We start from the raw sequence: 17,361 nt of genomic DNA on the forward strand, positions 1-17,361 counted from the left end.
TCCTTGACCCTCTCATCTTCATCCTTTGTCAGCATTTCTTTCTTTCTTTCTTTCTTTACCTACTGCTATTACCTCTTCTCCATTCCCCCTCTATCTCTTCTTCTTCGTCTTCTCCTCCTCCTCCTCCACCGTCTCCTTTTCCTCATCCTCTTTCATCTTCTCCTCATTCTCCTCTTTCTCAAGTTTGAACCAAACTCTTCTTCTTCTGTTTTGTTTCCAGCAGAGTTGATGCTCTATGGGACTTTATCAATAAAGTAGTTTCCATTAAATGTGAGAGTGAATATTTAATGTACAACCAGCGACGTCCTTCACAACTTTTATTATTCTCTCCAACATCTCTACGTCACTTTAAATGTACAAAAAAAATGACAACTATACATTAATTATAGATTTTCCCCCATAAAAGACGTCGTTTTCAACCAACATGCTCAATAAAAAATAAAATACAGTCCACATAGAAAGTACCTTCAGCTTGTTTTAGTAGATAAAAGTTCATGTGTTCACGTAAAACCCAGACACGACAGGATCGGTTTAGTAAAGCTCGCACAGAAATCAATCAGCCTCAACCAGCTCATCTGAAAATAATAATAATAATAAAAGAAAAATACTTGGTTGCATTTTAATTTCCTGGAAATAAGCTGGAGGAACATAAAGGGGGAAAAAAACTATGTAAATTAATCTCCTGATTGAGTTTCTATTTTACTTTTTAATGATTTAATTAGTGTTAATAAATGATTTGCTAAGTGCTGCGTAGATCTTAAGGGTTCAGGTTTTCACCAAACCTTTAAAAATAATAATTTTATGTTTTCTACAAAATCAAATATTGTGGCTGAGCTAATGAACTAATTTAATGAATGTGTCTTTAATTTGATATATGATTTGAAAGGTTATGGTTAAATTACTTGTTACACATTTAGTAAAATGTCAAAAAAATATAAAAAATATACCAGATATTTGTGTTTACTGTGTTTTATCCCTTTGACGAAAAGACCTGGACCAAAATGAATTTATTAACTTTAATAACTGCAGGATTAATGGCTGTAATTTAAGTTTTATGATGTAAACTTTATTCTGATGATGAAGAACCCTGATGGATCTCAACAGCATAAGTTTATTTCAAAAGGGTTCCTACTGAATATTTACTGCTTTATTAATATAAGCTTGAGTTTTCTGACTCTAACAAGATTAAACTCAATAACTGGGGTCCAGGACTGATGTGACTAATGTTCCCTCACTTATTGTTCATGTTATTTTCCACAGGGGGTTTCAAACATGAGGCTCAGGAGACAAAAAAAGGGTTAAAAAAATTGTTGAAGTACATTTTTTTTGTGGCAGAAGCAGAACAGAAAACATCTTCTCATGTCTTTTCAACAGACACTTCACTGATTTTTTACACCTAACGATAAATTTACTAAATCAAAGTTCGGTCTACAGGAGTTTTTGGAACGACTTTGCGGTTCGTCTGAGATTTTCTTGTACTAATCTGAAACCAAACTGAATTTCTCCCAAATTCATCGTCTGGAAAATAGCAGCTAGCGTCATATATACTGTGAAACCCATGTGTTCATGTAATTTATGTCCATGTAGACACATTTAACTGTTTGTCTACAATAACAATAATAATAATAAAAAAAACAGCCATTTTAAAGGCTCATTTAAGATATTTAAAGTAAGTAGACGCTGGGATATTTAAGTGAGGACCTTTTACGTATTGACAGACATTGGTAATAACATTATAGGCCCGTTAATGGTGAAAATAAGACATTTATTTCAACTTATCACATCTGCCCCATAGGGTCACACTGTAGAATCTAACCTCTGATGTAGCAAACATGGCGCCCATGATTTGAGTTGGACAGACTCTCTCTAATATATGGCTCTGGCTTCCCGAAGAGATCACATGAGGTGTTGCATTCAAGATAATCTAAATAATATCCTGTAGCGTGTGCAGGTTTGACATTAGAGAGAAGGATGAAACTCCTGTAGTCTGAACTTTACAGAAAGTCTGAAAGAAACGATTTCCAGGTGTGAAAACAGTGGCTTTAACAGTCAGCTTTGATTTATTCGTCTCCACAGTGAAGGAAGTGTAACACCAGATCACCAACAGGTCGTCTTCACATCTTCAAATCTTGACAGAGCCCTGTCAGACTTTGAGGTATTAATATCTCTGCAGTCCTAGCAGTTACTTTAATGTGTCTAATGTTATTAAGAACAGAATTGTAAAAGTAAAACTATGAAAATAAGTTAGAGGGAACCCTTACCTCCGACCCTGGAGACAAGTACATGTGCTGTTTTTGTAGATACTCACAGCAGAAGATAAAACCTTTTTGGATCCTTGGACGTGTTCTTGAGGTTCTCCAGCTGTTCACAGATGCTGTTCTGAGACCTCGTCCGTCATTTATCCAGAAAAAGAAAACAGCGTCCTGTTCAGTCTTTGACCTCCGACCTCCCCCGTCAGCGCTCCTCCTCCTGACTCCCCGCCTCCTTCTCGTTTCCCTGCTCGTCGCCGTGCTCCGTGCTCTGGGTCTCCTGCCCGCCGTCCTCATCTCTCACGGGGGCGGCCGGGTCCCTGACAACACCCTCCATCTCAACCTCCAGCTCCTCCTCAGTCTCCTCCTCCACCCGGCCCACGGTGTCCGGGATAATCTCCACCTCGATGTCCGAGGAGTCCTCCAGCTCCTTGAACCACACCGTCTTCTGGCCCTCCTTCCTGCGCTGCTTGATCAGGATGGACCTGGACCCGTCCTCGTCGTCCCCCCGGCTCCTCCTGGCCGACCTCACCGAGGGACTCCCCTTGGGGACGTGGTTGGTGTAGACGCTGCAGGAGGTGCAGTGGCGGCCCCGTCGCTCCAGGGGGATGAGGCGGCCGCGGGACTGAGGGAAGGCGCTGCGTCTGGGGATGACGTTGTTCCAGCGCCTGCCGCCGCCGCCCACGCGGCTCTGGTCGCCCTCGTTCTGGAAGCCGTCGTTGGTGTATTGGAGGGAGTCCCTGTGGCCGGACTGGTGCTGGTCGGACCGGAGGCAGGGCCCCAGGCACTGGATGAGGATGAAGAGAGGCCCCTCATTAATGCAGCAGTAGGTATAGGATTTTGTAAAAATTGTGTCTTTTTATTATATTTATTTTTAATTAGGGACCTGTCTGTCTGGCTATACGCCCTCTTTTCTCTCCTCCCACACCTTTATCTTGTCCAACTTAGATCTCAATTTATGTGGCTCAGGTAGAGGGGTTTTTTTTACGTCATTTTGATGTATCTTATCAAACCGTTCTAGTTTATTTTTTAGTCATTTGAGGCTGTTTACTGTGTTGTTGTAAAGTGCTTTATAAGTAAAGTACATTTACATTTTTAGCATAAAGTCAGAGATCTAATCTGCCATCAATTTACAATGCAGTCCTGACTTCTGTCCCCAATTCAGTGTCTCTCTACAAGTCCTGTTGCCTTTCTGAAGTGCTTTTTGGATATAAAGACCAGAGGCAAACTACAGGAAGTGGTGTAGAGACCAGAGATCATGTGATGTTAATGAAATACAACATTTTGCATCAATAATAGAAGAAAAATAACAGTCAAGTGGGAGGTACTTGGTTTGAGCTAGATTGACTTCCCTCCCCTTCAAAAGTCAGATAATTTGGGGGCGGGGCTTAATTTACGTGGTGATAAGACAAACGAGTGACACGACGTAGTTTTACATATGAATCTGACTGATATGGAGTTGAAACACTCCACAAAATCAAAATGGAGTGTTACTAGATTCACCACTAGACTAATCTCATTCGTTAACCAGAAATCATAGTTTTTGTTGAAAAAGAGAAGACGTGGCTTCCAAAGAAACCAACATTTACTACCAAAACATACACAGTTATCCAGTGTTCACTCATATCCAGCAGATTAAACCCATTCTTTTTTTCAGGGTCCACCGTGAGATGTGGCCATATTTCCACTGACCTCACATATCTTGTTCACGCTGGCGTTTCCCTTCCACAGGCGGGAGATGAGGAAGCCGATGACGATGAGGCAAAGGACCAGCAGAGCGGCCATGACGAGGCCCAGGAGCGCCATGTCGCCCGGACGGTAGCCGGTGTTTGATGGAGACGGGAGGGCCACGGCTGCAGAGGAAGATACAAGCTTGTGTATTTGATCATTTCTACGCAGACGACTCCTACATTTCTTTCTCTTTTGACAAGACAAAACACTACAAGTCCGTCGTGCACACTAGTTATTACTAGTCTGGAAGACAGAGTCTGGACTCTTTCCATTGGGAACTGATTACACTCCTGCAAAGATCTGCCCTCAGACCCTGAGTTTATAAGGTGTAAACAGTCAGTATAACCGAGAGAACCTCACCAGGTATGACCTGAACAGACAAGGCTGCTGTTCCAAACTCCCCCGTTGTCGAATCCACTGCTCGGAGCTGTAACAGGAAAAGTTTTTTAATTTACACAGCAGCAGGAACTGTTGAGAAACGATCCAGAGTCGACATATCAGTCACCTGAAGAGCAAAGGACTCTGTCTTCACGACTCTCTTCAGGATCACGAAACCGTCCGAGGTCACGTTGACGTAGCTGCTGTACTGAACCTCATACTTCACGTCTGGATTCAAACCCTGACGCACAAAAACAACCGTTGGTGTTAACTAATCAGTGATTTATGACTAATAGAGGGCAGAAACATTGGAGCCAACTTGGAAGTGGAACAACAAATGCAAATCCTCAAAAGTCAATTAGAGTCAATTTCCATAGACGTTGTAGTGAAGGACACAGTTTTAGTCAATTTCTCCAATACGGAGTATTAGGGTCAACCATGAGAAAAAAATGAGACAAAGTAGATTTTTTTTCATCATGCTCTTCAAAAAAAAGACAAAATACAATATAAAAGTATAAAAGTCCTAGAAAATGCCGTGCAGGCAGTTAGATGAAGTGGTGAAACTACACTTGGGCCTTTAGTAACAAAGAAATACTTTATCTTTAAGCTCACAAACACAGTGTAGTTTTCACTATCAGGTCTTTGAAGTAGACAGTAGAAAACTGTGACTATTCCAAAGGATAAAACACACAAGCTTGGAAGAGGTGGCCTCATTTGGGGAGGATGAAATAGTGGCTAATAGAAATAAATAAATAAATAAATAAATAAATAAATAGTGGTGGGCCTAATACTCTTCTGTAGTCTGAAGTGTACAGTAGTTTCACCACTTCATCTCATTGCCTGCACTTTATTTTGTAGCAACAGTCACATGCCTCCATTATATAAATGGGAAATTTACAAGAATTTCATGCATCGTCCTACAATGGGAAAATGACTGAATCTGATCAAACTCAGTAAAAATGTCTAAATGAAATGCAAACACCACATAATTCATGGTTTTATACTGGAATGACAGTCTGATTAAAAAATGCGGTTTGAATGGAAGTCAAGTGGAGTGGGAGTATCTGACACTACATAAAAAATACTAATGCAATCAAATGTTTTTGCTAATCTTTGACATATCCAAGACTCTAATTACCACCAGCGTCCCATCCACCTGTTAGTTATTTTATGAAAAATATTTTTTTGTCTTTTTTTTTGTAACATTTAATACTTCATATTTTCAGACTGGCATTTAAAGGGTTAAAATTCTGAAAACTAATTAAATTTTGAATGTTTTGAGCAGGTCTGAAGTTGTTTAAGCAATTTATGAAAAAAAGGAGACAAAAATATTGATGTATTAAGATTTTATGGCTGTTTCTCTTCTTCGTGTACATTTTTCCCGTGAAGGTGATATAGATGTTGGTTTTATGGATATTGATTTGACGCTGAAAATTATTTCAGGGTTACTGGTTATTTTGTGTATTATTAATATTATATACTATTGTTTTTCTATTAATGTTGTATTGAAGGAAGGAGGTCAGATTAATTCTTTGAACCCCAACAGGTTTTCTGATCTCACCTGCACAATCTGCCTCTTTTGTAAATATTTAATTTTACTGGTTTGTTGTATTGTACAAATGAATAAAACATGATGTCCAGAGGGCAGAGCAGGGCATGCACACCTTATTAATTCATGGTTTCAAGTTTAACGTGAATGAACGTGTTTGTTTTTTGGGTTAAAATCAGAGGAGGAACACAGGCCGACGTCTCTGAGGACTCACGGCGGCGAAGTCCTCGTCTCGGGCTCGGACCCTGAAGGGCCGGTAGCTGGTCCGGTCTCGGAGGATCATGCTCTCGGGGACAGAGTTGCTGTAGATGAAGCCTTCGTATCGTTCCTTCTCGAAGCGAGGCGGGTTCCGGCTCTTCTTCATCACCTCGAAGGTCACCTGCGTCACGGCGAACTGGTCTCGGTTGGTCACCTGAGACGCCTGAAGAACCAAGAGGACGTCAACAACAGTCACCAGCAACACAAGAGGATTTCAGTTTGTCTTCTTTTACCAGAACAGTGAGGATTATTGGACCGACGATGTCAGCGGCTTTGGTCATCGTGATGTTTCCTGTTTCCTCGTCGATCTGGAAAATGTTTCCTTCGTTTCCTGAAAATGAGACATTTTATCTGATCATATAAACGTTATAATAGGAATCAGGAGCATGAGTCAATGGTAGAAAACAGGAGGGAAAGAGAGAGAAGGAAGAGAAGGGGAGGGAAGGAAAGAATGAATAAGGAAGGAAAGGAGGAAGGAAGGAGGGAAAGAAAGGGAAGGAAAGATATGGAAAGAAAGAAGGAAGGAAGGAAAGACAACGGATGGAGGGTGGGGGGGAGTGAAAGGGAAAGAAAGAAAGACAGAAGAAAAGGAGGAAAGAATGTAGGAAGGAAAGACGAAGGGAACGAAGGAAGGAAGGAAAGAAAGAAAAAATAGAGGAAGAGGGTAGAACGAGTAAAGGAAAGAGATGGAAAGAGAATGAAAGAAAGAATAAGGAAGGAGGGAGGGAAGGAAAGAGGGAAGGAAAGAGAAAGAAGAGAAAGAAGAGAGGAAGGAAAGGCAAAGGATGGAGGGAAAAAGGAAAGGAAAGAGAGAAGAAGGATGAAAAAGAGAGGGAGAAGGAAATGAGAGGATGGAAGGAAAGAAAGGGAAAGAAAGAAGAAAGAAGAAGAAAGAAAAGAGAGAGAAAAAGAGGAAAAGAGAAGGAAGGAAGTAAGAAAGAAGAAATGGAGGAAGGAGGAAGAGGGAAAGAAGGAAAGGAAAGAGAAGGAAGGAAGGAAATAAAGGAGAGTGGAGGGAGCAAAAGAGAGGGAGAAGGAAGGAAGTAAAGAAAGAAAGAATTGAGGAAGGAAGGAAGAGGGAAAGAAAGAGGAAAGAGAAGGAAGGAAGGAAATAAGGAGAGTGGGAGGGAGCAAAACGGAAAGAAAGAAGGAAAAGGAGGAAAGAATGTAGGAAGGAAGGAAATAGGGAGAGAAGAAAGGAGGGAAGGAGGAAGGAAAGGAGGAAGAAAGGAGGGAAAGAAGGAAGGGAGGAGGTCAGCGTGTTGTGTTTAAACCTCGTAGTATTCTGTAGCTGATCTGTTCACTTCTGTTCTTGTCTCCATCTTTGGCGAAGACGGGACCCGGCTCCAGGACCAGAGGACCTTCCTGAGGACGAAGACCAGAGGGGGCGGGGCTTCAACCTTCGGTTACCATGGAAACGCTAAATCACAGCCTCAGATTCATCTTTGTCTTTGTTTCTTTTGTTTCTGTACGAGTCTAAAATAAAACATCATCATCTTCCTCCGGCTGCTCTCTAACAGATGATGCACTGGTTCAATGTAAAAATAATGATGTAATAATTTTCATGGATATTTTTATGTTATTTTAACTTGTACCTGACACAAGATTCTCTAGTCGGGTCAACTCAGTTACTTTAGTACAAGGAACATGATTTGCCTGAAGTTAAACCAACTTAACTTTAATTGTGTTAAAATAATAATAATAATTATAATGTTTTGATTCTGTACAGCACTTTATCACAGACAAAGTTGTTGCTGTAGGAGAAAAGATAATTCCTGGAACTCAATATAATCTGTTGGTTAAAAGTAATTTCATGAGAGGTTGTTGGAACTCAAGTGCAGTGAACGCTGCTAATATAGATTAAATATTAATGATATTTAATTCAACGTATTTCTTAGTGTGGAAGTCAAAGAGTTCAGTTACCAGGACTTGAAACCAGTTCATTAGTTTAGACACAATATCAGTCAACTGAACACATCAAATCAAAGTTTAATCTGTTTTCTGGTTTTGTGACGAAGCATTTAGTGAAGTTTTTTAGAGTGCAGGGACGCGTCCTCACCTCCTTCTCGGTGAGGTTGACTCGTCCTCTGTAGCCGCCGCTCACGCACAGCTTCGCCGTCCCCACGTTGGTCCTGAGACACGGCTGGAACCACGGCGGCCGGTTGTCCACGTCCTTCACGTTCACCGTGACGGTGGCGACGGACGTGAAGAACGGCTCGTTGGACGCGGAGCCGTTGAACGTGTCCTGGAGACGAGAGGTCAAAGGTCACGAGCACGTTTTCATTTATTTATTGTTTCTATGTTAAATACAGGGTCACTGTACCCGGACATGAAGAACCAGAGAGACCTTCTGGACAACATCGTAGTCCAGGAGACTTTTAACCAGGATCCTCGGAGTGTTTATGTTCTCCAGACGGAAGAATTTATCCTAAAAATGTAGAACAAGTTATCATCGATTACAATCATTCACAATCATTATATAATTTATAATAATCTATAAACATTATATTATAATAACTTATAATCACATTATATTTCATATAATAACATATCAAAATGATGCAATAATAATAATAATGACTTTGAATAATTTACTAACAAACATTTTATGACATTGAAGACAACAATGAAAAGTCTAATTCAGGATTTTATTTCTCCTCCTCCTCTTCCTTCTTTTTCATCCCCACTTCTCTTTCTCTTCCCTTTCGTTTTCCTCTTTATCATTGTTCCCCCTCTTCTCTTCTTTCCTCTTTTTATTCTTCCTCCTCATCCTCTACCTTCTCCTCCCTTTTCATCCTCTCATCTTTCACCTCCTCCTTATCCTCCTCCTCCAGCTTCTTCTTTTTCATCCTCATCTTCTTCCTCCTCCTCTCAATCTTCCTTCTACTTCCTCTTCCTTCTCTTACTCCCTCAACCCAGCTCCTGCTTCTTCTTCATCCTGCAACTTCTTCCTCCTCTTCAGCCTTTTCTTCTTCTCTACTTCCTTTTTCATCCTCTTCAATCGATTTCATTTGTTTCCCCTCCTCATTTTCCCCTTGTCTTTCTTCTACCCCCTTCCCCTTCTTTCTCTTCATCCTCCTCCATCTTTCCTCATCCTCTATTTTGTTTCATCCTCATGTTTCTTCTTCTTCTGTTCTATTTCCAGTAGGTTTGATGCTCCACATCATCAAACAGCGTTTGACGCTCTGATGTAAACACATATATCTCCATGGAAACGTGTCCTCCACTGAGAACCAGTTCCCGGTTCAGTCCAGTCTCACCGTCGCAGACTCCAGACGATAGTAGAGCGGCTCCGAGTCCACGTCTGTAGCTTCTATCAGGCCGACGCTGGAGTTGATTGGAATGAGCTGCAGAAGAGTCGGAAGAGTCAGAGCAGGAAACAGTAAAAAAGGAAACAGGAAGTGACGGGTCGATGCTAACGTGGACACGTCTCACCTCATTCACATCCAACACGTAGTGGTTCTGAGCAAAGTTTGGAGGGTTATCGTTGATGTTCTCAACCAGAACCTCCACGGACTCGTTCACCTGGAAGACAGGAACACGTCAGGAATTAAAGGAGAAGGAAGGAAGTGAATTAAGGTTCGGATTAAGACTTGATGAAGCTGATAGTTAGAGCTGGACTGAACCAACCTTTGGTTTTATGCTGCTATAGGCCGAGGCTGGAGGGGGATGATGCACTAGAACAGTGGTTCTCCTTATCTATGATCTACCCTGAACACCAGAATGAGGAACTTAATGTCCCCATATGAGGACGCAGGGTCTCGGGAGGTTAAGAAATGAAACAGTAGGGGCCTCATAACTTGAAACGGACGCAGATCATGTTAAGTTACTAACAGCATCATGCAGTAACTTTGAACAATGCAACCGAGAGCGAGATCTCTTTATAAAATACAGTAAATGACTCCTGTGAAACAGATGTAATTACTAGTTTAGGTAGATAATGGTCACATCTGAGTAAAATAATCCTATTTCTATTAATGTCATTTAATCTTTTTTAAAGGATATTTTATTTTGAGAATCCCTGCACTAGAACAGTCATGCAGTTCTGTACTACTACTGTATAACATGTTGACCCTCACTCCTCACTTTTGGATTTTCCCGCCATATGTGGTTTCGTTATTATTAAATACTTTTTTGCCTCATCTCCCGGTGTTCTGCATCTGGCTCCTATCACACAACCAACACTGTAACATCATCAGCTACGTCTTGTATCCGTATCAGAATCAGATTCTACATGTTTGCTCTATTCATATGAGCCCCTCCTCCATGGGTCCCTCCACATGAGCTGGTTCATGGTTTCTTCCTGTTAACAGGGAGTTTTTCGTTGCCTTCATCTTCCTCTGGATGCTTCAGGCCCGATTTGGTTATTATTGACGCTGTATAAATGATTTTATTTAGATACTGATGTGTTTTACTCACAGGTCTGGATCCGGCTCTGGTGCATCTGACCCACACCGTCAGAGCTGGACTGGACAGAGACTAGAAACACAGATATTATAATATTATGCTTCGCCGACACTTTATCTTTCTTGTTTATTTTAAATCTATGTCTATGTTATTGTGTCTGTATTATGGTGCAAATAAATAAATACAAATACAAAATCTGATCAAGCTATAGTTTCCACACCTGGATGGAAAGAAAAAAATCGACACGTTTTCTTTTGTTTACATGCCAATAAAACAACACACAAAAACTGCATCATAATTTGTCTAGAGACTATGTGTTTCACTAATGAGAATAAAGCTGCAAATTTGAAACCACATGAAAAATAACAAAAAAAGATAAAAGACATTTGGCACAAGGATTGTCTCATGTAGACAAAAAGTTAATCGTGGAGTTCCTCAGGGTTCTGTACTAGTGCCGATACTTTTCCCATTTGAAATATTATTAGAAAATGCCCCGTAAATAGTCATTGCTATGCAGATGACATCCAGATATATTCATCCATCCATGAATGACTCAAAAACCTCCATGCATGTTTGAAATACTTCCCGACTTATAACTTTCTATATTGACAGTTTTGACGTTAATAATTGACGCTGCGTTCACGTTACGGTTAAATATCTCCTGTACGCCACTGACCTCATAGTCCAGGCCTTTCTTGACCATCAGGGCGTTTCCTTTCAGGAAGAACAGATCTTCCGGGTTCACCGCCACCGTCAGAGTCACGTCGCTGCCGGAGATGATTTTAACCACCTGGACGTCGGCTGTGCTGTTTTCTGCCACCGTCACGGGGCCTGGAGGCACCGTGCAAACTGAAAGAGGAGAAGCATCGGAAACTTCAGGCATCAATCATCAAGATTAAATATCAGCTTCAAGAAGAAAACTGGAGGCTGAAACTAAAGCAGCTGCAGAACAACGGGCTCAAGTCTCATCGGAACAGGAGTCTGGTAACGCCACGTTTTGAATTTTATAGTGTTTTCTATGACCAATCAGAGCCATTTGTACCACAAATAAAATGAAATCCACTGCGCTCATGTGGATTTGATTGGCCCGACGGCTCTTTAGCGTCATCAGTTCCCAACAGAGAGACTCCAGATCAACTTTCCCCCGAAAAAAATAAAAATAGGTAAATTTTGTCCCCTAACACTCCCAAGTCTAGAGCAGCGATAGTTGGATTAACTTGACAGTGTCTCAGTCGTTCATTTATAATACAAGTAAAGCATAATGAGCTATAAAATGTTATTTCCAATTATTTTTTTGCAGAGTTTTGAAACTTCTGCCTCATTATGACGTACATCAAATTAGTTTTTAGTTTTTACAGTTAGAAGCTCTATAGCAAAAACTCTTCTTATCGTTACAGAACTTGAGCTTTTCTTTAGCTTGAAATCAAGTTGCTTTCGTTCTTCTTAAAGTTACTTTTGAATAAACATTAAAGCTGTAAACACATTGACTCATCAGTTACACATCAGTTTCGTTATTTCCACCCAGGAATCAAATGAAAATGAAAGAGAATTCAAACTTTACACATTTTCCTGTAATAGCAAAGTCTGGAAAGGTCAGATAAGACATTTCATAATGTTTACTGGAGTTTCTGGGAGTATGATGGGCCTGTAGTTATGGCTCCATGATGGGACTGAACCTCAAACTTCACTAACACGACATGAACCGAAACAGTTTAAATCCTGATGTTGTGACGGATGTGACAAGGTCCTTCTGCTTCATTTTAGAGCAAAATACTAATTAAAAGATGTGAATTTAATGTCAGACCATTTGTTGTTTGTATTTTTTTACATTTTTTAAGGCGTATCTTGTGATAAAAGAAATAATAGAAATGATTTTGATACTAGATTAGAGCTCCAGAGCCAATTCAAATGTGTGACTAAAAACAACTAACCCAGTTTAACGTGGTCTTTCAGGGCCCATGAGGTTGAATTATATCTTAACAACAATATCACATCCTCTTACTGTTGTTATATGACATATTTTTTGATTTCTTCATTTTATTTTGGAGACTTTTTTGCAAAAATTTGTCCTGAACTCTTAAAAGACACAATCTGATCCAAGTGTTAAATAATAATAATCTGGTTTTATTTTGGTCTTGAGAAGGTGATGTTATAGACTAAATAAAAACCTCTCTAAAAAATAAATCTTAGAAAGGAAGGTTTATTTCTTGTTAGAGGGCCACAAACCAAAAATAAAGCAACCGCTGCTTTAAAGGACTGAAAAAACAAGGAGACAGACAAAGCTCCCAGCTCCACGAACCCAGAGGTTTACTCACGTCTCTGAGCCCGACAAACAGAACAGAAGCAGACGGCGACGATGCATCCGAGGAGAACGTCCACAGGTTTGCTCTTCTTTCTCAGTTCCATGTCCTGATTCCAGAGGCAGCAGCAAATGAAGTCCCGAGGAGGATGAGGAGCCCGTGGTACCAGCTGGTACTCGTCCACATAATGCCCCGTCTGTGCTGCCCCGGCGAGTGGGAGTAGACTACAGTTGCAATGTTTGTGACTTCATCTTACGGGCACATATTGCATGGAGCCCCTGGCAGCAGAGGACTCGCAGCCTCCCACTTAAATACTTGCATCTCTTTTAGTTCTGGACGGGTCACTCTGTGTTATTGGTGGGCCACCCTCCCCCCACATCCACACCCCACACCCCACCCCAACCTGATGCATTCTGGGAGGAATCTAGTGGAGGAATGCTGGAGACGTTCCTCACATGTTGAAGTGGTCACTGGTGAAGATGTAAAGAAACTACAGACAGACTCAAATGAGGACTAGTTAAGGAAGGTCTCCATGACGCCTGCAGGTGTTTACTGAGCTTTGTGAAGGACGGTTTTTGCGTCCACCTGCAGAATGTTTCTGAGCTGCACGGAAAAAAAATAAATGTCTGCAGAGACACAAAGCAACTGCAAACAGAGAGACGCAAACTGACACAAACCAGCCAAAAAAACTCTAAGAGACACAAAACACCTACAGAAAAACACACGAAACATTGACATAACTCTGCAAAGAAACTCCCAAAAGACACAAACCAACCACAACGAGAAAATAAAATGAAAGATGCAAAACATCTAAAAAAGGAGCCAAACTGTTCCAAAGAGACACAAAACATCTACGGAAACACAAACCAGCTACACAAAGACGCAAAAGAACCTCCTGTCAGGTTTATTTGTGCAAAGAGTTCAAAAGTTTTGGGACGCCAAACTGCCCAAACACACTCATCCCATAGAAATATTTTTATTTATAATAATCTGCATCTACTTTTATTTTGCTTTAAAATATACTCTATCATTTTGAATTGGGGATAAAATATAAAATTATAAAACATCATCATGCATTAGTCTAATGCATAAATAAAGTGTCTGTATTCGTAGACAATGATTCGTACTTTTAATTTTTTTTCTTTCAATCTAATTTGAAGTTTAATTTTTCTTTACATTTGCAGATAAGTTTTGCTTTACATAGAGGAGGTATTTAATAGTTTCCGTCTCTGCTGCACAACAACAACTAACCATTCTGATCCCATTTTTAATCTTGAAGTAAACAAATGAAATGTAAACAAAAAGTGCAAAAACAATTATAAAGACGTAGAACTTTACTAGATCTTAGTTGGAATTAAGAAAAGAAATGGCTTAAATATTAATATTTAGACAAACACGGCGTGAAGGCTCAGACATGTTTTTTCCTCTCCCTCCGCTTCATGATAATAATAATAAAGACTGGACATGTGGACAAGGCGGCTCTGTGCACACACCACGCTGCTCTACCAACACTCCCCATTCATCTGAGTGGGAACAACAAGCTCATAGAGACACGCAAGAGTCACATGAAGCTCATACATAATGTGTTTCTATGCAGGGATGCTCCACACTAACACAACTGTGAACAGCTGATCGGGGCTGAAAACATTTACGTTGAAGCTGTTGTTTCTCTCTCTGACCAGCAGAGGGAGCCCGAGCCCCTCAGATCAGAGACCACGTCAGTGAGCTGGAAACTTCAGAGGGATGAAGAAAGTTAGAGACACTTTGCAGATCAGGCTGCGACCTCCAGGTCTGAGTGATGAAGTTCATGTGGAAGAGCAAAAAACTGCAGTTCATCAAGTGGCCACTAGAGGCTCCAAAAGGGAGGAAATCCCCATAGACCCCCATGTTAAAAAAAAGTCCAACTTTACAGCATTATTAAACATGTTTACTATGGAGAACCAACTGTGCCATTATTAAAAAATAAACAATACCTTCAGATATATGCCATAAATAAATAAATAGCCATAAATGCCATTTATTTATTGATTGATTTTCAATTGATCCTCCATAGTATACAGGTACGACAGGTGTGCGTTCAGGACGACCACAAAAACTACAAAACAGAATACAAAACAACTTCAAAAAGAAACAAAACATCTGTAGAGACACAAAAAACACAGGCACAAGATGACCACATAATACAAAGAAAATTCAAAAGAACAACCACAAAAGACACCAAAAAGAGACAACCACAAAAATTGAACAACAAAGAAACACAAAACAACCACAAAAAGAAAACAGACCCAAAAAACACACAAAACTAAACAAATAAAACATCTATAGAGACACAACACAACCACAAAGAGACACAAAATGACTGAAAAAACTACACAACAGAATACACAGAAGATACAAAAGAATAACAGACACAAAGGTACTGCAAAAAGACATAAAATAACTTCATAAAGACACACAACCACCAAATAAATGACAGAGACACAACGACAAATGCAACGAGACACAAAACAGCCACAAACTCCAGAAAACAAAAGAGCCACAAAAACTTAAAAACAACCACAGAGACACAAAGGGACACACACAATGGCTACGAAGAACCGCACATACTGCAAAAAGACACAAAATAACTTCACAAAGACACAAAACAACCAAAAAAATGACACGCAATGGCTACAAATAAACACAAAATGACACACAAAAAGAGAAAAAAGACCCAACAAAAACACACAAAACATTTTTCTTTCTTTAATGTGTGCGTTGCCTAATTTCCTTATAATCTGTCCACGTGCAACAACAAACAAACAAACAAACAAACAGACAGACAAACACTGTTGGACTTGTCGAGTTTCATGTGTCTTTTTAAAAATATTAACGTGTGTGTGTGTGTGTGTGTGATGCGTCTCATTAATATTCAGACCTCCCTCTGACCTCGTCTTGTGTAACTCTGGTGCAGCGTCGGTGACGTAACGGTGACTCGGGGTCGGAGGGATTTCACCAGAGGAACTAATCTCATTAGAGAAACTACTTAACAACATTCTTGTTGTTGAAGGAACACGTTTTAAATCCTGGAGCTGGACAAGACACCGGAGACACACTCATGGTCTCACGGTATCTACTCACGGATTCAACACACACACACACACACAATACTCTACATAAACACAACTCACAGACTGTGAGGTATCGATCCGATACCAAGTAAATACAGGGCTAGTATCGCCGATACCAACGATACAGCGATACGAGATGGGCGTCGATAAGTTCCAGCTGGTTCAGTTAATCTACATCATCAACCTTCATGCTTATCGACACTTTTCGTCTTTACGTCCCAGTCCAGAAGGTGGCAGTAATGCACCTAACAGTTGTTTGCCAACCACCATAAAGAAGAAGAAGAAGAATCTTTACATCAAAGCACGTGATGACAACTAAGACGTGATGACGCTTTAATCTCTGATTAGAAACTTGATGAAACCTCTGTTGTTTACAAGTTAATTTCAGGTGTTGTTTCCATCAGTTCCTGGTTTAGTTTAAATAAATCAGAGATTTGTCTCAGTCTGATCTTCTCAACACATGTTTATGGACTAATGAGCTTTGTGAGGAGCTCAGAAAAAAGAGTTGTTGTTGCTCATCAGGCTGGAAAAGGTCCCATCTCTAAAGAGTTTTCTACGGAGTCCCAAAGCGGCCATGCATTCACATATTATTTCCTTCTTGATATATTTAATGCGAGAGAGTTCCATCTTACGTGCTGACTGATAACACTAATAGAGGGCATGAACGTGACCTCACAGCCAGCGAAGTCTCCATGGTTACAGCCACTGAGTGACAGAAAGTTTGAACATGGAGATTAGCAGCATTAGCTTGAATCACAGGCTTTAATAGTATCTATATTGTAAAACTAATATAAAAAAAAGGTGAAGAGCTGTTCTGTGATTGAACCAACAGATTTGAAAAGCAGTCAGAGATATGTTTTATATATTTTTTTACAGATATCTGCCAAAGAACAGAGAAATAACTGGAATCCAGACACAGAAACCTGGTGTTGTGGTTCATTTAGTGTCAGGTAATATTAATTTATGCTGTATTTATTGATGGAGTCGTACTTTAAGTTACTTCTTAAGTTATCAGTAAATTGTCAGATTGTGGATGTTGTTGTTTTGATGTAGTTACGTAAAGTAACTATTTCAGTTCCAACAATAAATAACAATAAATAATAAGCCTAAAACTAACTGAAACTGAGGCTAATCCACTTTTCCAAATCTATACTAGTACGTGTGGATCATTGTTGAGTCCAATTGTCCTTAATTTGATCTAATAATCCATATTTTTCCTGGTCTCACTGTATTTACTGATACATTTCACCATGTTTTTGCCCCTAAGGGGGCGTGGCCATCAACGTCAACACATACGCTCTATAATGCAGTAGTGGCCTCTCAGGGCAACAAACTTCACTCCATCATAGTGGGAGAGGAACCAGAGGAACCCAGGGGAA

General features: G+C 40.2%; 1 protein-coding gene across 1 annotated transcript; it reads right to left on the reverse strand.

The window, feature by feature from the left end:
* Window positions 1-300: 300 nt before the first annotated feature.
* Window positions 301-13,183, reverse strand: cdhr5a (cadherin-related family member 5a). The gene is made up of 14 exons (XM_047579806.1): window positions 12,888-13,183; window positions 11,249-11,421; window positions 10,585-10,644; window positions 9,601-9,690; window positions 9,426-9,512; window positions 8,489-8,593; window positions 8,225-8,410; window positions 7,440-7,530; window positions 6,399-6,496; window positions 6,122-6,328; window positions 4,486-4,599; window positions 4,341-4,407; window positions 3,942-4,102; window positions 301-3,036 (listed from the first exon to the last, which is right to left on the reverse strand). The coding sequence occupies exons 1-14, from the start codon at window positions 12,976-12,978 to the stop codon at window positions 2,455-2,457; spliced, it is 2,112 nt and encodes a 703-aa protein (XP_047435762.1). The 5' UTR covers window positions 12,979-13,183; the 3' UTR covers window positions 301-2,454.
* Between the last annotated feature and the right edge of the window lie 4,178 nt (window positions 13,184-17,361).

Source organism: Mugil cephalus, chromosome 3, assembly GCF_022458985.1.
Source record: "Mugil cephalus isolate CIBA_MC_2020 chromosome 3, CIBA_Mcephalus_1.1, whole genome shotgun sequence".
In the NCBI taxonomy this organism is placed as follows: Eukaryota; Metazoa; Chordata; class Actinopteri; order Mugiliformes; family Mugilidae; genus Mugil; species Mugil cephalus.